Here is a 21,606-nt window from a genome sequence, read left to right as displayed (position 1 = left end):
CCAGACCTAATAAAAAATGCATATACATTAATGATCTGAACCACGTGCCTAGATGAAACATTAAACCAACCGCAAAATTGAACCAGATGGGAGAAAAATGAAGAGCCAGAGGCATTACGGTTTGCTAAGAGAAGACCCTTTGTCGTGACAAACGAATGAACAACTGTGAAAACATAGTAGGAACTTACTCCTATTGGCCCACAGTCCGCTAGGGAGCTATTTGGTTAACTGGGGCAGGGGACCAATCTGAGTAACTGCCAACCAGAAGTAAAGGAGACCAGTCTGAGTGAATGCAATCCAGGACTAAAGAACACAATTTTTTTTTTTATTTTTTTTTTAAGAAATGCAGCTTTAAGTGGAAGCAGAGTATAACACATAATGTAAGAACAAGTGAGTGAACGCAGCTCTGAATGTGAGTGGTGCCTAAAACATGGTATGGGCACGGCTCTGAGTATGAGCATGAAGAACATGGTATGAAGCAGCCGTATGAATGCAATCTGAAAGTGCACAGAGTATTAATGCAATGCAACAGTGGACGCATGAACGCAGCTCTAGTAGTGAATGGTGTATAGGACAAAACGTAAATGCAGACACCTCGACGAAGCTGTGCGTGAGAGACTCTAATGGCGGAGCCATGCGTGAGAGACCTATTCTAGGCACATGCTACACCAATAACAATATGCAATAGCCTCCAACAAGCCCCTAAACAGCCAGACAAACTATACTAACAACAGTCATTTTGACCATTAGCGCCCAACTCTGCTTCGTCCAAGCATATGCGCATACCGCAATGTGTGTCTCGTCCAAACAAGTCTGATTTGCCCGTGAACACCAGCACTCGCCTGGCACTTTCTGCCGCTGCCAAAGTGTGAACGAGCCTCCGCACAATGTAGCTGCTTTTTTTTTTTTCCGCCATTGATCCACATTTACCATCACTTAAACACAGCACACGTGCTTGAGCCAACTGCAGACACGCTCCCCGCATGTAAACCAGGTACCAGAAAACATACAACCGAAGCCCTTATGGTGAGTTCATGTGAGATTTAATTTTTTGTCACAAGTTAGTGGAATATGAGACTTTGTAAGAAAAAAAAAAACAACCAAAAACAAAAATCAATTTCCGCTAACCTTTTCAAATAAAACTACATTTCTATATAAATTTTTCTCTAAATTTATTGTTCTACATGTCTTTGATAAAAAAATGCAATAAGTGTATATTTATTGGTTTGGGTAAAAGTTATAGCGTTTACAAACTATGGTGCAAAAATGTGAATTTACGCACTTTGACTTTCTGAGCACCTGTCATGTTTCCTGAGGTTCTACAATGCCCAGACAGTAGAAACACCCCACAAATGACCGTATTTGGATTCCGTGAGGGGTATGGTGAGTTCATGTGAGATTTTATTTTTTGTCACAAGTTAGTGGAATATGAGACTTTGTAAGAAAAAAAAAACAACCAAAAACAAAAATCAATTTCCGCTAACTTGTCCAAAAAATAAAAAATCTTCTATGAACTCGCCATGCCCCTCAAAAGTGATTTTTATAGCACCGCAGCGATTTTACAGTGTTTTTGCAGTAATCAGAAAAAAAATTCTGTCACTGCGGTGGGGCGGATTGAACGCAAGTGTGTGCACAAGATCAGGCCTGATCGGGCGAACACTGCGTTTTTTGTAGAGCCTATAGAACATGTCCTATTCTTGTCCGCAATGGCGGACAAGAAAAGGCATTTTCTATATAGTTCTGGCAATGTGCGGATTGGCAAAATGCGGAAAAAAGATTGCCGGTGTCCGTGTTTTGCAGATCCGCGGTGTCCGTGTTTTGCGGATCCGTGGATCCACGGATCCGCAAAACACATACGGACGTCTGAATGGAGCCTTACAGGGGGGTGATCAATGACAGGGGGGTGATCAGGGGTTAATAAGTGACAGGGGGGGTGTAGTGTAGTGTGGTGCTTGGTGCTACTTATTACAGAGCTGCCTGTGTCCTCTGGTGGTCGATCCAAGCAAAAGGGACCACCAGAGGACCAGGTAGCAGGTATATCAGACGCTGTTAACAAAACAGCGTCTGATATACCTTTCAAGGGTTAAAAAAAAAAAAAATCGCATCTACAGCCTGCCAGCGAATGATCGCCGCTGGCAGGCTGTAGATCCAATGGTTTACCTTCCGATCCTGCGAACGCGCGCTCCTGTGTGCGCGCGTTCACAGGAAATCTTGCCGGCGCGTCAAGGAGGAACAGACCGACCGCCCGCAGTACGCATCCCTGCGTTAGGCGGTCGGGAGATGGTTAAAGGGGTGTCCCACAAAAAATATTCTACAGCTTTCAAACCAGCACCTGGATCTGATTTTTTTTGTAATTGCATGTAATAAAAAAATTTGCATAGCCACCGAGTTATCCAATAAAATGTATCGCATATGTGTAGTGCCACCTGCTTTGTTTTTGGTTTTCTTATTTCTTTGTCCTGCTCACTGAGATGGCCGCACATGCTCAGTTTTATCCTTCAACTGGCTCCTGAGCTGTGATAGGGAGAACACGGACACGCCCCCTGAGCTGCAGCAGGATAGACACTCCCCCTGAGCTGTCAGCTTGATATAAATCTAGCAGAGCAATGAATGGGGAGATCCATGGATCCATGTGAGGTACAGGGCTGGTTCTAACTTGGTCAGAAAGAGGTTGTCATATACTAGATGATGTCTGATTTTCATTTTTTACATTAATAATGGGATAACCCCTTTAAATAGAAGAAAGTGGAATATTACCTCCAAGAGAGTCATATTCATTTGATTAATATCTCTGCCATAGTAAATGGTTCAATGACATTTTATAAAAAGAATTCCCACTGGAGACTGAAGTAAATATTATGTTACAAGTCAAACTATATATAGCTTTCATCTTGATGCCAGGAACAGTTTTAAACGGCTTTAGAAAATGAATGAGCTCAGGCTGTGTGAAGATCGGTTTGTGTTTGCTGAGCCGACTCTTACATGACTGCAATTCTCTACGACCACTTTGTGGAGTGCTGTTATCTCATTTTAAATTATACCTTTGTACATTGGCAGGAAATCCGAATTAATTACGTATGCATGTTAACACGTACATACATAAAAGGACCTGAGATGCTGATACAGGGACCTGTGTGAACTTTGCAATCATATTTGGCATACCAACCATGGCCCTGATTTATTATTCCTTCACTCCAGAATTCTGGCTTCAAAAAGTCCCAAAATAGGGCTTTTGCGACTTTTTGCACTTGCAAAAAAATTTTGCGACCTTTTGCATTTTTACACACCACTCATTCCAGTTTTGTCATGTGGGTGGGAAAGTGGGTGTGGTTAGCTATGTTAATGAGTTTCAATCCAGATTTATCATTGAGACTTTTTTTTTAAAGTCACAGTCTCACTCCAGGAGGAGGGCGGAGTAGGAAAAGCGGAGGAGCTTCTCTAGACGAAGGTGTTAGGCCCCTTTCACATGGGCGTTGCGGGAAAATGTGCGGGTGCGTTGCGGGAACATGCGCGATTTTTCCGCGTGAGCGCAAAACATTGTAATGCGTTTTCCACTCGCGTGAGAAAAATTGCGCGTGTTTGGTACCCAAACCCGAACTTCTTCACAGAAGTTCAGGCTTGGGATCGGTGTTCTGTAGATTGTATTATTTTCCCTTATAACATGGTTATAAGGGAAAATAATAGCATTCTGAATACAGAATGCATAGTAAAATAGCGCTGGAGGGGTTAAAAAAATAAAAAATAATTTAACTCACCTTAGTCCATTTGCTCGCGTAGCCGGCATCTCCTTCTGTCTTCATCTGAGCTTTGTGCAGTAACAAGGACCTTTGGTGACGTCACAGTCATCACATGATCCATCACCACGGTAAATGATCATGTGATGGATCATGTGATGACTGTGACGTCACCAAAGGTCCTTGTTGCTGCAAAAAGCTAAGATCAAGACAGAAGGAGATGCCGGCTGCGCGAGCAAGTGGATTAAGGTGAGTTAAATTATTTTTTTTAACCCTTCCAGCGCTATTTTACTATGCATTCTGTATTCAGTATGCTATTATTTTCCCTTATAACCATGTTACAAGGGAAAATAATAATGATCGGGTCTCCATCCCGATCGTCTCCTAGCAACCGTGCGTGAAAATCGCACCGCATCCGCACTTGCTTGCGGTTGCTTGCGATTTTCACGCATCGTCATTCACTTCTATGGGGCCTGCGTTGCGTGGATTATCTCACCGCAACGCACAAAGAGGAGCATGCTGCGATTTTCATGCAACGCATAAGTGATGCGTGAAAATCACTGCTCATGTGAACAGCCCCATAGAAATGAATGGGTCGGTATTCAGTGCGGGTGCAATGCGTTCAACTCACGCATCGCATCCGCGCGGAATAGTCGCCTGTGTGAAAGGGGCCTTAGGTTTAAGGGCTCATGCACACAAACGTATTTTCTTTCTGTGTCCATTCCGTTTTTTTTTTGCGGACCGTATGCGAAACGATTCATTCCAATGGATCCGCAAAAAAAAACGGAAATTACTTTGTGTGCATTCCATTTCCCTATGTCCGTATTTCCATTCTGCAAAAAAAATAGAACATGTCCTATTATTGTCCGCATTACGGACAAGGATAGTACTGTTCTATTAGGGGCCAGCTATTCCGTTCTGCAAAATACGGAATGCACACGGACGTCATCCGTATTTTTTGCGGACCGCAAAATACATACGGTCGTGAACATGAGCCCTAAGGATGAGACTAATTTATCAGAAAACCTGTGACATTTGATAAATGTGGTAAAAAGTACTCCAACACAGACTCCAGCAAAACTTACTTCAGATATCACCCTCATGATAAATTCCCCCCATGTGTGCCAACTTTTATGTTCTTAGGGTTGGGGCTCTTTCACACGAGTGGATGCAGTGCGGGTAATCCGCTGCGTGAAAGAGAGCCAAGCCCCGTTCCGGACAGCAGAGACATGGAGCAGTAACATGATTGATAATGCTCTGTGGCTCTCTGATCTTTTTACTACAAAATCACGGTGACAACTTTATCTCACATTCAGTGGCGTAGTGTGGGTTGCCAGCACCTGGGGCAAGCCATGTATTGCGCCCCCCCCCCCCCCCCAACTGTGACCACGCCCCCTTTTTTGCTGATAGTGCAGTAAATGTTACCTGCAGTCCTATGTAACACCACAGATAACACAGTGTTAGCTCTATGAGTACAGATAATGCAGTAGATGTCACCTGCAGTCCTATGTAACACCACAGATAACACAGTGTTAGCTCTCTGAGTACAGATAATGCAGTAGAGGTCACCTGCAGTCCTATGTAACACCACAGATAACACAGTGATAACTCTCTGAGTACAGATAATGCAGTAGATGTCACCTGTAGTCCTACGTAACACCACAGATAACACAGTGTTAGCTCTCTGAGTACAGATAATGCAGTAGATGTCACCTGCAGTCCTACGTAACACCACAGATAACACAGTGTTAGCTCTCTGAGTACAGATAATGCAGTAGATGTCACCTGCAGTCCTACGTAACACCACAGATAACACAGTGATAACTCTCTGAGTACAGATGGTGTAGTAGATGGGTGTGAGCCCCAGAATTCAGAACACGCACAGTGTGACCTGAAGTCTGGGGCCGGACTGCGGCAGGGTGGGCCAAATTCTATATCCACCCCCCAACCCTACCGTGAAACAGATATGTGGATGGACATAACATACATTGCTACGAAATATACAGTATAATACAGCACCACATACCTCATCCATCCAGTGACGTCTCCTGTGATGTAGACTTTCCTCAGCATCTTCATTCGGAGATAAGACCGCCATGACACCTTCTTTCAGCCGCGTCTCATCTCTGCAGAGTTTCACAGAAAAAATAAATAGATTCCTCATTTTACTATCGTCCTCCTCCTCATGATGCCTCAACACTGTCATCCTGCATCCCCCATAATATCATGCTCCCAAACTGTCCTTGATGGTAATAGCGTTCCCTACACCAGTGTTTCTCACCTCCAGTCCTCAGGGACCACCTGCCGGTCATGTGTTCAGAATTTCCTTAGTATTGAGCAGCTGATATAATTAGTATCAATGCATCAGTACTTACCACAGGTATTTATTATTCTGTGGGATATTCTTATATCATGACGGCAGGTGGGCCCTGCAGACTGGAGTTGATTAACACTGCCCCACAGTACCTCTAATAGCATCCCCATTAATAAGTGCTAAATAAAAATGCCCCCATAGGGCCCCTAGTAGAAATAAGGCCTCCTATAGTGCCCCCAGCAGTAACAAGGCCCCTTTATTATTATTATGGCCTTCTCTGTATTACTATAATTAATATTATTATAATGACCCCCTCTGTATTATTATTATTATTGCCCCCTTTGTATTATTATTATTATTATTATTATGGCCCCCTCTTTATTAGCATTGTCATATACAATGGCCCACATTTTTTCTACATAATTGCCTCCTTGGTATGCTTCCTCTATTGTGGTATTGATAATGCCCCCCTCCTCCATAGTGCCCCGATTGCTGCCTGCCTTAGGGTACTTACATAAAAATCAATACTCACCTCTCTTCCTCACTCCATCACTGCTTCTGGCCTGAGTTCGCGCATCCCGGCGCAGGCGGTCAAGAACACATCATTGTGGCCTCCTGCACCACGTCATCACATTTCACGAGACCTGGCGCAGAAGGTCACAGTGAGGTAACCGAGATCTCCTGCGCCGCTATACTGCCTCATAGGCTTCAGGCCTAGTGGCCTGAAGCCTATGAGGCAGAACAGAGGGGATGGGAGCCATAGGCTCCTATGGCCCTTATTTAAATGCCTGCTGCCGTGCCCCCCCCCCCCCCCCGCTCACATTGATTTTGTAGTAAAAAGATCAGAGAGGCACGGAGCATTATCAATCATGTTAATGCTCTGTGTCTCTGCTGTCTGGAGAGGGGCTTGGCTGTCTTTCACGCAGCGGATTACCCACATGGCATCCGCTCGTGTGAAAGAGCCCTTACTTTCTTGTAAAACAGCTAGAACATCTATCTAAAGCGCGTTCATTAGTGCCAGTGATGTCGCTGGGAACATTGCTAGGTGGAAGCCTCCGTCTAGCAGTATAAAAATATAAACAAGAAAGCCCTAACCCTGCGAGATACAGCACAGGGCAAGGGAGAGGGGCTGAGTGGGGGAAGAGGGGACCGCTTTAATCTATTGCATTATATATAAGTATACCGGAGAGCAGACACAATGAAAAGGAAATCCTACTGAGCTGATCTACTTAGCGACTTAGCGCCTTCGACAAAGTACATTTCCCATTTATGAAGCCTGAAGAAGGGCTGTGTACAGATGTGGGGTACTGTACTGCTGCACTGTGCCGTGATATTTGTATAGTAGGCATGCACCTCAGTTTGGGATCTGGGAGATGATCTTGTAGAGTAGGCCATCATGTTTAAAAGGATTAGGCTCCATTCAGACGTCCATGTGTGATTTGCAGATCCACGGATCCGCAAAACACGGACACTGGCAATGTGCATTCCGCATTTTGCCGACCACACATCGCCGACACTTAATAGAAAATACCTATTCTTGTCCGCAATTGAAGGCTGTAATTCTTGAAATTTAATATATACAGGTTTCCCAGCAACCATCCGCAAAAAAAAGGATGTGGATGACATACGGATGGCTTCCGTTGGCCATCCGCATTTTTTTGCGGACCCATTGACTTCAATGGGTCCGCAAAACGTTTGTTGCGGACAAGAATAGGACATGCAATACTTTTTTTGCGGACGGGAAACACGGACAGCGGACGCGGAAAAGAAATGGTTGACTACAGAGCAATTTCAACGACTCCATAGAAATGCATGGGTAACCATCCGATCAGCCCAAAAAAAAAGCAGAGGAAAACAACGGTCGTGTGCATGTAGCCTTAATGTCATTATTTTCATAATTTCTTGCGGCTGTCAGTGAATAAAGACAATCTGTACATTTAAAGGGAGTCTGTCGTCTCCATTCTGCACATTGAGCTGACAGACTCCTTTTAAAGGGTTTCTCTCACTTCAGCAAATAGCTTTTATTATGTCGAGGAAGTTAATATAAGCCACTTACTTTATGTATTATGATTTCCCATATTTCCTCCTTTGTTGGCTGCTTATACACTGCTCGTTTCCATGGTTACGACCACCCTGCAATCCTTCAGTGGTGGTCGTGCTTGCCCACTATAGGAAAAGGCAGTAGCCTATGTGCGCTCCCACGGTCCTGGCCACCAAAAAAGGCTAGGGCTTTTTCCAAAAGTGGGCAAGCACGACCACCATTGATGGATTGCAGGGTGGTTTCGTAACCATGGAAATTAGCAGTTTATAATGTGATGGAAAATGAAAGAAGCAATATGTACAATAACAATACATTAGTAAGTGGCTTGCTGTAGATAATACTATTTGCTGCGGTGAGACAACCCCTTTAAGTTACGTTCACATGCGGCAGATTGGGTGCAGAGATTTCTACCACTGAATAATGGAGTTTTTTCTTCAGAAGGAATGTCTGTCACTTGTGAACTTATCCTTAGTCCTCTTTCAAATGGTCAGTATTTAGTCAGTATTTTTCGGCAGTATTTTGTATGCCGAAATCAAGAGGGAAAAGAGAAAACATATAATGGAAAGGTTTGTGCCTCTTCTGTTTTTGGACCCACTCCTGGATTTGGCTTACAAACACTGAAAAATACTGACCAAATACTGACCGTGTGTGAGGCTGGGTTCAGACCTGAGCGTTTTACAGCGCGCTCCTACGCGCTGTAAAACGCTCAACAGGCAAGAACCAATGATTCCCTATGGGAATGGTTCTCACCTGAGCGTTTTACAGCGCGTACGATCGCGCTGTAAAACGCCCGACGCCCCAAGAAGTACATGAGCTTCTTTGGGGCATCTTGTCGCGCGTTCCCGTACATAGACTTTAGCGGGAACACGCGACAATGGCCGTTCGCTTGTCTCTGTATGCACAATTGCAAACGCCCATACAATCGCGCATACAGAGCGCTCCATCGCGAACGCTCAGGTCTGAACCCAGCGTAAGTGTGTCCTGACCAGGTTCTGCTCACACAGCTGCTGGGCTTGTAACAATGTTCTGTTGTAGGCAATGACTTCAATAGTTAAAGGGGTTGTGCAGCAATATATATTGATGACCTATCATCCACATAGGTCATCAATATCAGATCGGTGGGGGTCCGACACCTGGGACCCCTGCCAATCCGATGTTTGAATAGGAGGCGGCTTCCTGTTCGTTACACTGCTGTCTTCTCAGAAGTTTTGGCAGCGCAGTGTAATGACAGGTACTTGCTCCATTCACTTGAATAGAGCAGGTATTTGCCATTACACTGCGACAACGCTGCAAAGAAAATGACACGTAGTATAATAGAAAGGAAGCAGCATGAGCACCACTTTCTATCTAAACAGCTGAATGGCGGGGTGCCGGGTGTCGGACTCCCGCTGATCACATATTGATCACCTATCATGATGGCAGGTCATCAATATATATTGCTGCACAACGCCTTTAAGGGTCAGTTATGAAATGGCTGCAGTTTTCATTCCTGTTGCACATATTAAACCAGTATCAGACTGGGCTGCCAAGGCCGTTTTATGAGGTTCAGCAGCAGCTGACGTATGTTATGTTCTGCAGCAGCTGAGATGTGTATCATAATGTTCTGCAGCAGCTGAGTTGTGTATGATGAAGTTCTGCAGAAGCTGAGGTGTTTATTCTGAGGTTCTGCAGCAGCTGAGGTGTGTATTCTGAGGTTCTGCAGAAGCTAAGGTGTGTATTATGAAGTTCTGGAGAGGCTGAGGTGTGTATTATGAAGTTCGGCAGCAGCTGAGGTGTGTATTATGAAGTTCTGCAGCAGCTGAGGTGTGTATTCTGAGGTTCTGCAGCAGCTGAGGTGTGTATTAGGAAGTTCTGCAGCAGCTGAGGTGTGTATTATGAAGTTCTGCAGCAGCTGACGTGTGTATTAGGAAGTTCTGCAGCAGCTGAGGTGTGTATTATGAAGTTCTGCAGCAGCTGAGGTGTGTATTATGAAGTTCTGCAGCAGCTGAGGTGTGTATTATGAAGTTCTTCAGCAGCTGACGTGTGTATTCTGAGGTTCTGCAGCAGCTGATGTGTGTATTCTGAGGTTCTGCAGCAGCTGAGGTGTGTATTATGAAGTTCTGCAGCAGCTGAGGTGTGTATTCTGAGGTTCTGCAGCAGCTGAGGTGTGTATTATGAAGTTCTGCAGCAGCTGAGGTGTGTATTCTGAGGTTCTGCAGCAGCTGAGGTGTGTATTAGGAAGTTCTAGAGCAGCTGAGGTTCTGATCAGCAGACACAGAAACATCAGTTGTGGCTGGATTCAGTATTTTTGTATTTTGTGTCTGCATCTTGTAAAATGTTTTAAAATTCATTTTTTAGTAAGTAAGGTTGTTTTTAATTATTTCTACAAAAGGGGCGCCATTTGCCTAATCTGCCTGGAGCACCAAAATACCTAGTCCTGGCCCTGTTCCTCTGCTAGCATGTATCTCACTGTGACCTGACTGGCCAGTCCGGACCTGACCTGATCAAGTAGCATCTCCAGTCCAGCGCTGTCAAGATCTGCCCCATGCCCTGACTGTGCTCTGCCACAGTGACAGCCAGCTACAGCAAACGGTAAGTCGGCACGGGAGGGGAGGGGGAGCAAACAGCAGCAGGCACAGTTTATGCGAGGTATGGGCACACTATATAATACGCAGCAGCAGGCACAGTCCATGGGGGAAGGATTGCACACTATATAGAAGGCAGCGGGCACAGGTAATAAGGGTTAGGCGCCCACTTGTGGTCAGATTCCGGTATTTGGTTCCAGCGTAGCCAGGGCAGGTAGCAGGAGGGGCTAGGGGTGGGTAGTGGGAGGGGGCAGGGTATGGGGGTCCAATTCAGATTCTTCCAGTGGGGCCCAATGATTTCTATGCACACCCCTACATGCACCTCTAGATCTATGAATATAAATGTTTTTCTAGCTGCTGTTTAGAAAAGCTGGACATGCTGCAATCAGCTAAAGCTTCTTTATTTAAAAAAAGGGTTTTTCTTTTAAAGTTAAACTGGCCACAGGCCTCCCATGTGGTACAATTGCTAAGATGAAGCTGTTCCCGTACCCCACTTTGTCCATCATTAACTATTTACATCTTTTCAAACCTTGCAGACCTTTCTATAGAATGCTTGACTGACAAATCAATAGAAAAAACTGTGGGTGTAAAATAAAATCCACAAATCATTATGAACTCCTTTCTACATTACATACTCAAAACTCCAGATTTTAACTGACCTCCCACTCACTAGTTCTGAAGAGCGATGCAAGCCTAGGTGACAGCTGAATGTGATAAAAATCTTTAGCTATCATTCAGTGTACAATTCCTCGAACAGACGGTGCTAAAAACAAGCCTGGGTTGTATTCCCTTCACTGTGGAAATACAAGTGTCCTTTCTGTCCAGCTTTGGGCTCCAGCAACATTCCTGGCAGTAGTCCTGGCAGCCAATGCTTGCTCGCTGATGATACCTCTACACTCTGCAATCCATCAGCAAGCATTTTTTTATCAAGTGAGCTGTAACTATGTCCTGACACTTAGAATACTTCTACCCTCAGCTTGGGTTGTTGTTTGGCGGTAGCCATGAAAATAAAATTATCATACAGTGCATATACACAATACATACAAGGCCGTCCATAACCTGTCCCTTCCCTACATCTCTGAGCTACTTTTCTGATACACCCCCATACGCACTCTCCGATCCTCACAAGACCCCCTTCTCTCCTCTTATCGCCTCTTCCCACAATCGCCTCCAAGATATCTCCCGTGCATCCCCCACACTCTGGAACTCGCTACCCCAACATATCAGACTCTCACCTACAGTGGAATCCATCAAAAGAAACCTAAAAACCCACCTCTTCAGACAAGCCTACAACCAGTGACCCTGCTGCCTCTATACCTCCATGACCAACTTCACCTGCACCTACTGTGTCCTTCTCCCATACCATGTAGATTGTAAGCCCTCACGGGCAGGGCCCTCTCTCCTTCTGTACCAGTTTGTAACCCGTCTTGTTTATGATTAGTGCAATTGTCTGTATTATGTATGTATACCTCTTCTTATATGTACAGCGCTATGGAATGAATGGCGCTATAATAATAAATAATAATAATGATAACTGCCATGTGCAGCATTGACAGACAGCAGCTAGATAGGCTGGGAATTACTCAAAAAGATCCTGGTAGGTTGTCACAGGTACCTGGACTCATGCTGATTGCAGTGCATCCCACAGCTTCTGGAGGTTGCGTGGGGAGGATCCATACAGCAAACACAGCCATTGAGGTGGTCCCAGAGATGCTCAATTGGGTTCAAATTTAGGGAAGTAGGGGACCAGAGTAGAACTTGGAAGTCTTGGTCACACTTTTCCAACCAATGTTGGACATTTCTAGCTGTGGGGCATGTCGCATTGTCTTGCTGGAGATCCCATCTGCCCCAAGGAAAACAATTAGCCTGTGTGGATGTAGTGTACATGATCTACAAGGATTGATGAGTGGGCCAGAGAATGCCACGAAAACCTTCACCAGACCATTATGCTGCCACTACCATCTTGTGTTCTTCCAGTAATGGTTGCGGGGTGTATGTATTCTGATGTTTCTTGCCTGAAACGTCAATGTCCATCCATTATATGAAGCAGAAAACGTGACTTATTGGAAAAGGCAACCCTTTGCCAATCAGTGGAGGTCCAATTCTGATACTGAACTGCAAACTGAAGCCTTTTTTGCCAATGGAACTTTGTTAGCGGAGGTGCATCTGTAGGCTTTGGTGCCCCATATGCAGTAGACACACATCTGGTAGCCCCCTGGTTCATTATAGCGGTGAGATGCTCTATTGTAGTGTGTTAGTCCGCCCTCGTGAACTTCGTAGCCAACTTTCACCTCTCAAATCAATGGCACATGGTGTCCGCCGTTTCCACGTTGCTTTTTCACAATGGTGCCATTTGTCCACTTATGATACACTTTGACACCAGCAGCATGAGAACAGTTTACACTGCGCAGTTTCAGAAAAGCTGCCACCCTTGGCTCAGAAGCCAATAATCGTCCCTGTTTTGCAACTCTGATAAATCGTCCCTTTTACCCATGACAGGAGTGATGGATATGTGTGCAGTACGCCAGTTAGCAGCCATATTAGCTGTTTCATTAAACTGACAGAGGCACTTAGAAGGCAGTTTTGATGGCCACCTAAACATTTGATGCACATTTCAATTTAGATGTGGTATTTGCTGTGAATCACCTGCAAGACTATGACAAAACTGCATTTTGCAATGAGCCTGCCACAAATGTGCACAGGACCAGCAGAAGGACCTGCTCAGATAGAGTCACATGACCATATGTATTCAGGTCCTTTTACTGTTGAAGAACCTGCACAGATAAGGTTATATAACCACATTTGTCCTGAATCAGAGGTCAGCGAAGGAGAGTGTGCCTCTAAGTGGTCTAGTGTATTTAGGGGGTTCTACTTTGTGTTTTATTGGTCTTGTCTGGGGTCTAAATTAATTTGTGTTGCTGTAAGGACTGGGACAGTAGTCCACTGTAGTCAGGAGAAGTCATCATGGTGGTTTGGGTCTCATCGAGAAGAAAAGAGAATGGCTATAATCAGAAAACACATAACCTATCCTTGCTTGTTCCTAGTAAATACATGTAATGCACAAAATAGAAAAAGTCTAGGCTAGTCAAAAACTGTCAGTACAGCCTAGGCCTAAAAGACAACTGGGTGTTTCTGTTGCCCTTGTCAACACGATGTGTCACTACACAGCTTGATCAACGATGGTTATAAACTGTTAGGGCTCATGCACACGACCATAGCCTGTTTTCTGGTCAGCCAATTGCGGATACACAAGACATGGATATCGGTCGAGAGCCTGCAGACATTTTTTTTTCACTCCTTCCCAAATGTCCTATCCTTGTCAGCAAAACAGACATATTATATTTTTTTTGTGGGGCCGGGGAACGGACATACGGAGTGTACAGCCCTTTGACCTGTGGAATGGTAACAGACAGTTGTCAATGGAAGCACAGAAAGGTGTTGTTAACTATACACAGTTTTTCAGGATGGCGGTAGTAAACAAGTTTATTAAAAAATCAATTCCATTTGATTTCATGGTATGCTCTTTCATGTATGTATAATTTATGGATTAATAATATAATCATATATGTGACAACTTTATTCTGTGGGTCAGTGTAATTACAAAGATACTAAATTTATATAGTTATGTTTTTTTTTTACTTAGCACATTAAAACAATTATTTGATATTCACTAGAGATGACGAAGTGTTCAAAAATGCCTTTCAATGGGCATTAATTCCGGATCCGGCCTTGCGGCAAGTGTTCAGGATTTTTGGCCGGAGCAAAAAGCGCAGCATGCTGCGGTATTTTCTCCGGCCAAAAAACGTTCTGAAGACATCCTGATGCATCCTGAACGGATTTCTCTCCATTCAGAATGCATTGGGATAATCCCGACGACGGAACTCTATGCCGGAAAAGAAATACGCAAGCGGGAAAGAGCCCTAAGTCCAGATCCCTGCCTAAATATTAATAAATAAAAATAAATAAAGGGTGAATACTGGGGAGCCACCAGGATAACGTCCCCAGCAGGGACATACATAGAAATCATTGGGCCCCATTGCAAGAATCTAAATTTGGCCCCCATGCAATATTCATAGCCCCTCCCACTACCCTTTCCTGGCTACTCCCTTTGCTCCATGAACTGTGCTTGCTGCTGCGTGTTATATAGTGTGCCATCAAGGCCAGACTGGGATTACAAAACATCCCTGGTACACAAACCCCACAAGCCACATATAATACAATAATAATGCGCAATAGACACTGTAGTGGTGAATTTCTTTTTACTTGGTCCTGCCCCTATGTAAACCATTAATACAAGAAGGAAAATAAAAGTGGTTAGGGACATACGTTACCCTCCCTAACAGCAACACATACACAGGTCCTATAGCTTTCTGAGCCTATGGACTGCACTGATGACGGGGACTCTAGAAGGGAGCCTGTATTAAATGTAATTAGGATGTGGAACCTTTAGTCCACTGTAGGCCCCCTCCCTCAGGGGCCCCATAGCAGCTACATGGTCTGCCTCCATTGGAGGTATGCCACTGGTCCCAAAGTCAAACTGGTTGGATGACACAGTGGTTCCACACCCACTTCTGTTAAAATAGTGTGTGATATGTAAAACTCTTTTGCATTTTAGATTATATTACATTTAAAAAACACACATTAAAGGGGCATTTCCATCGCAGACAATGGGGGCATATCGCTAGGATATGCCCCTATTGTCCGATAGGTGCGGGTCCCTTAAAATTACTTTAATTGGTAGTGGGGCATTCCAATTTTCAGCAGAATGTGGCAGGGAGAGGGGTGAGTGGTTGCCAAACTAAATCTTTCCCCCAAGAACAGCCTAGCTATGCCTTTGGAACATGCAGAACATAAAACTTTTCAAAACACTATATTTTCTTATGACATTGTGTTGACAAACGTTAAGTTTCCTACACGTACCATTATGAGAACAAGCTGCGTATATACTGGATATTAATTTTTCATTCTCCTTTTGGTTATTAGAAGCCCTATAAACAGCCTTTGGTTACTTGGATCCAGGCCATACCATATGGTATCATAGGATGTGCCAAGTAGAGCAAACATGGAAAACACTTCTTAAAGCATACCTACACATTTAGATGACTTTTCAGAATAAACTGCTATATGCATACACATAGGACAACATATGATCATTATATTAGTTGTATCTGACATTTTTAGGATACATTTATTCTTCTCAGGTGTCTCTGAGCTAGTAGATGGAGACTAGCTGTAATGATGTCTGCATACAGAGTACACACAGAGACAGGATATTCTACTCTGTAACTGTCACTCAATCAGAATCACTCAGAAGCACTATAAGTCATTATAGAGAAGTAATGAGCAGTATAGATGTGAACAAAGCACTTGGGATAAGATATAACACTTTCACACGAGCGAGTATTCCGCGGGGGTGCAATGCGTGAATCCTGACCCATTCATTTCAATAGGGCTGTGTACATGAGTGCTGTTTTTCACACATCACTTGTGCATTGCATGGAAATCGCAGCATGTTCTATATTCTGCGATTTTCACGAATACGCTGGCCCCATAGAAGTAAATGGGCCTGCATGAAAATCGCATTGCATCCGGATGCCATGCATTGCGTTTTTAACGCAAGCAACTTAGCAACACAGAATGGATTTTAGACAGGAAGTTGAGTTGCTCAGCGTCTGGCTCCAGGCAGCACATGAGGCAGGAGTTTGCTGCACAGTTTTCCAGCCCTTGCGGACCTTTATCAGCCATGCCGAAGACACCACGGGCTATGGATGTTGAGAGGCTCATTGTGCTTGTGCAGGAAAGGCCCTGCATTTGGGATACGTGGAATGGGGACTACCACGGCCATTATAAAAAAAAAGATGTGGCCTGGGTGGAGATAACCAAAGGGCAAAGTCGCCAGAAATTGGTTAAGTAGCCAATGTATATACACGTGTGATCCTTGCTGTCCTCCCTAGCATAGCACATGTCATAGGTTATCCTCCCTTGTATAGCACATGTGATAGTTTATCCTGCATAGCATAGCACATGTGATACGTTATCCCCCATAGCATAGCACATGTGATAGTTTATCCTCCATAGCATAGCACATGTGATACGTTATCCCCCATAGCATAGCACATGTGATAGTTTATCCTCCATAGCATAGCACATGTGATACGTTATCCCCCATAGCATAGCACATGTGATAGTTTATCCTCCATAGCATAGCACATGTGATACGTTATCCCCCATAGCATAGCACATGTGATAGTTTATCCTCCATAGCATAGCACATGTGATAGTTTATTCTCCATAGCATAGCACATGTAAGGCTACTTTCACACTAGCGTTCGGGCGGATCCGTTCTGAACGGATCCGCTCATAATAATGCAGACGGAGGCTCCGTTCAGAACGGATCCGTCTGCATTATTTTTAGCATATAACAGCTAAGTGTGAAAATAGCCTAGTACGGATCCGTCCAGACTTTCAATGTAAAGTCAATGGGGGACGGATCCGCTTGAAGATTGAGCCACATTGTGGCATCTTCAAACGGATCCGTCCCCATTGACTTACATTGAAAGTCTGGACGGATCCGCACGCCTCCGCACGGCCAGGCGGACACCCGAACGCTGCAAGCAGCGTTCAGCTGTCCGCCTGTCCGTGCGGAGGCGAGCGGAGCGGAGGCTGAACGCCGCCAGACTGATGCAGTCTGAGCGGATCCGCCTCCATTCAGACTGCATCAGGGCTGGACGGCTGCGTTCGGGTCCGCTCGTGAGCCCCTTCAAACGGAGCTCACGAGCGGACCAGCGAACGCTAGTGTGAAAGGAGCCTAATACATTATAATCTGTTGGATTGTATATTTAGGTAAATTTTTTATTTTTATTACAAGTTGATGAGGTAAAGAATCGTTGGCAGAGATGCAGGGACCAGTTCCACAAAGAGATGCACCACCAGGGACGGAGTGGTTCCGGGCCGCCAAAGAAAAGGCCATGTTCCTCCGCTGAGGTCATGGAGCTGTGTCCGTAAGTTAATTGACCACTATACATATGGATGTAGTAGAGTTAACACACATGCTTTATGAGACGTGTTATCTAAACTAAATGCGTTAAGCTAAATCCTTCAACTGCTTTTCAATGGCTTTTGTCTCAAGATAACGCGATGAGTTAAGAAATTTTAGTTAAGAGCTTGAGTGCTAACCATTGTACATCTGTACTATACATGGTTATCCATACACACTGTATGTAGACTATTTAGGTTATGTTATGTTCATGTTGAAAAGGCATATTTACCACCAGCGACCATTCAAATTCCTCCTTTCATGAGCAAAAGTAGGTGACCAACATGACAAGTGGAGTAGGATTTTTTTCTATGGGCAGCTATGACACTTCTAATTTCCCCAATGTACCTAAATTACCCCATATGTAATATGTTGGTTATTTTCATATAGTACTATGTGCAAAAAGTAATTTGATGATTATAGTAATATGTGACGTTATTAGTTATAAAACAAAATACTGTTTATCTAGTAATATACCATTTTTTTCTATTTTTCAAGAACGGAGGACAACCTAGAGGATGAAGGGGATGAGTCTGCTCCGCTGCTCTCCAGTGCCTGTGAGGAAGACACTCCCTCTGGGGCAGCGCAGGTGGAGAGTGCCCCAGGACCAAGCACGGCACCTTCCAGGCCACCAGCTGTTTCTGGAGGGTATTCCGCCCCCCTCCTTTGGTTCTACCCAGCCGGCCATCCCTCCTGCCAAATCTCAATCAACACCCAGGTACTTTATTATTTATCGAGAGCCCGGCAGGAGGATGCGTTTGACTTGTATGCCCATAGTCTGGCCTCTTATTTGCGGTGGCTGCCTCCAGAACGAGTCCTGAGAACCAAATCGTCTCTTGGAATCGTTCTGGATGCAGCCAATCCCCCCAACGATCCTATAGAAATCTTTGGAGCCCTGGAAAATTGGCGCCTCCATGGGAACATGTTTGGCCCCCAGCCAATTCCAATTTCCCAGGGCTCACACCCTCCACCACCACCTCCTCCACAATTCCACCCTCCAAGGGGTCATTATGGGCCACCTACTCTGCCATATGGCCCACATTATCATGTGGAGTCTACATATTGGCATGCTGTCCCCACCTCCTCACAAGCTGCCCCATCACAGTACTTGGGCCCCCCTTCCCAACCAGCCTACCCTGGCCCGCAGTTTCCAGCCCCAACCTCGCCATCTGGGTGTTAAACCAATTGGTAAATTTTTTGTTATAGAATGTGTCGGCAGATAAGAACCATTTGGCCCATCTAGTCTGCCCAATATACTAAATACTATGGATAGCCCCTGGCCCTATCTTATATGAAGGATGGCCATATGCCTATCCCATGCATGCTTAAACTCCTCCACTGTATTTGCAGCTACCACTTCTGCAGGAAGGCTATTCCATGCATCACACTATCACTCAAAGCAACCGCCTCTTAAGTGGTTGCTTTCAGTGATAGTGTTTTGTCATAGCAACTATCCTTGAGGTATATATTTTTCAGTGAATTTCTATTCCATGCATCCACTGCTCTCTCAGTAAAGTAATACTTCTGATATTACTTTTAAACCTTTGCCCCTCTAATTTAAAACTATGTCCTCTTGCAGCAGTTTTTCTTCTTTTAAATATTCTCTCCTCTTTTACCTTGTTAATTCCCTTTATGTATTTAAACATTTCTATCATATCCCCTCTGTCTCATCTTTCTTCCATGCTTTATTTAGTTAATTTTAAAAAACTGAAGTCAAAGAAAAAGTCGATATGACTATTATTTTTATTTTATAATAAAAAGAGTTTTATTTAATCGATTTTTACTGTTACGTCTCTTTATTATATTCATTGCATATTTATATATCACCAACACATACACCACATTAATAATAGTATGCTGTATAGTATTGTATAGTACTGTAAGTATACTGTATAGTAAGATATACTGTATAGTAATATACTATACAGTAATCTTACCCAAATACACTTAACAATATATATACTCGTTGTGTAGATTGTTTTCTAGATCACTGTACACAGACTATGATAAATGTTGTTTTCACCTATATTTTAAAACTTTATTATATATATTTTTAATAGTTATACATATATGCATAACATGTTTTCCACAATGTAATGTCCTTTAAGCACACTATAGTAAACACAATACAGCTGGAGTTACCGTATGTGCCATGACACATTTAATTATATTTTTGTGGTACATCATAATGAGGCCAAGTACAGCTTTATTGATGATGATGGGAAAGCATGCATACATGTTTAGCGACATTTAAAAAATGTGTATGAATGAGGTATTAGTACATATTTCACATACTGTGTTGAAAACAATATATGTAAGCAAAATATGTAAGCTCGCAACCCACATCAAAGGTCCTTATTATCTTGCGAGTCCCTAACTACAAAATATAAAAGCTAACTAAAATATATCCATCCAGGTAAAAAAAAATAACTGGCAAAAAAAAAAAAAACGTCCATGAGTTGACTTCTACTGGTGAAAAGAGAAAGAACTGATAGGGGACATAAAATAATCAGAAAATAATTCCTGCACTCTCAGTCCAGCAGATCCAGATCTTCCGAGTTGGGAAGTGTCTATTCTTGATGGCGGCCTATAGACTTGGGCGTCTTCGTCAGGTGTCGATTCATAGGTACGTATGTAGTTATGCAGCACTACACACGCTTTTATGACCACATTAACATTTTCTGGGGCCAGCTGTATGGACGACAGAAAAACCCACCATTTACTAGAAAAAATACCAAAGGCGCACTCCACAAACCTTCTGGCCCTACTTAACCTATAATAAAAATTGCGCCTCTTTGCATCTAAACCTTGCCTAGGAAAGGGACGCGTGAGGTTTGTAGAAATGGCAAAACCCTCATGCCCTACAACCACATAAGGCGCTGGTGGGCCAGAGGAGCCAGGAAGGTTTGCTGGCTGTGGTACGTCCAGTTGGTTGGACTGAAGCCATGGACCCATTCTGGAAGCCCTGAAGATGCGAGCATCTGCAGTAATACCATAGGACCCAATATCTACAATTATAAACCTGTAGTTTGTGTCAGCCAAGGCCAACAAAACTACAGAGAAAAACTGATTATAATTATAGTATCAGGATCCTGAGTTCGGTGGCTTCTTAACCCGTATGAGCTTCCTGTCAAGGGCACCAATAATTTGGAAATTGAGCCCTCTCCTGGAAGCCCTGGGCTATATCAAGCCACTGCTGCCTGGTTGGATGTGGCAGCACAGAAGCCTTGAGTCTCAACCAAATGATGGCACATGTAGCCCGTACTTTGGCAGCAATTAACCCCCGCGGAACTTGATTCTGGTGTGACTAATAAATGACTTTGTATAACACCAAGTAACTTTATATAAAGTGGCCGGGCCAAAAGCACACACACTTTCTCACTTAAAATGTACTCTATACAATATATGGTACTACTATTACGTACTTATACATAGAAGAGGAAAAGTTCTGATTACACAGGCCATAGACCAAACTACTATGTATTGGCAAACAGTGGGTCATTCATGTATGAGTCTGATAATATAGTCTTACCTTAAAGTAATAATGAGACGTTCTTCGGGTGACACACTCCGCCACGTGTTGGTGTCCTGGAAAGTCAAGGCAGGCCTCAACTCCCCCAAAAGCCGATCATATGTAGCCACCGACATGCGGCAATAATTATAGAACTTCACAGGATGCTCACGGAGGTCAGAGTACAAACCAACAAATTGACCTTTGCTGGCCCCCACATCAGGTTCCTCTTCAGTTCCTCCTCTATCATTTCTGGTTGCTCTCCAAAAACAGCGGAAGACCAGCCAGTCCAAAAAAACATGGTCAGTTGATGACACGGTGAAAGTGGACATACATAGGGTTGGATGATTAAATGAATGAATTTGATTAATTCACCTGATCTGAGGCTGGTGATGTCAGTTTCTTG

At 43.9% G+C, this 21,606-nt stretch overlaps 1 protein-coding gene across 1 annotated transcript in view; it reads left to right on the top strand.

Annotated features, from left to right (window-relative positions):
* The window catches only part of LY96 (lymphocyte antigen 96), a 196,189-nt gene extending 176,953 nt beyond the window's left edge, over positions 1 to 19,236 (top strand). Inside the window, exons 6-7 of the mRNA XM_044294908.1 lie at positions 17,522 to 17,654; positions 18,188 to 19,236. Of these exons, the coding sequence (XP_044150843.1) occupies positions 17,522 to 17,654; positions 18,188 to 18,869 (815 nt within the window). The 3' untranslated portion in view covers positions 18,870 to 19,236. The remainder of the gene's footprint in view (positions 1 to 17,521; positions 17,655 to 18,187) is intronic.
* The last annotated feature ends 2,370 nt before the right edge of the window (positions 19,237 to 21,606 follow it).

Source organism: Bufo gargarizans, chromosome 5 (assembly GCF_014858855.1).
Source record: "Bufo gargarizans isolate SCDJY-AF-19 chromosome 5, ASM1485885v1, whole genome shotgun sequence".
In the NCBI taxonomy this organism is placed as follows: Eukaryota; Metazoa; Chordata; class Amphibia; order Anura; family Bufonidae; genus Bufo; species Bufo gargarizans.
The sequence above is the reverse complement of the archived record's forward strand: the minus strand, read 5'-3'. Positions and strand labels throughout refer to the sequence as shown.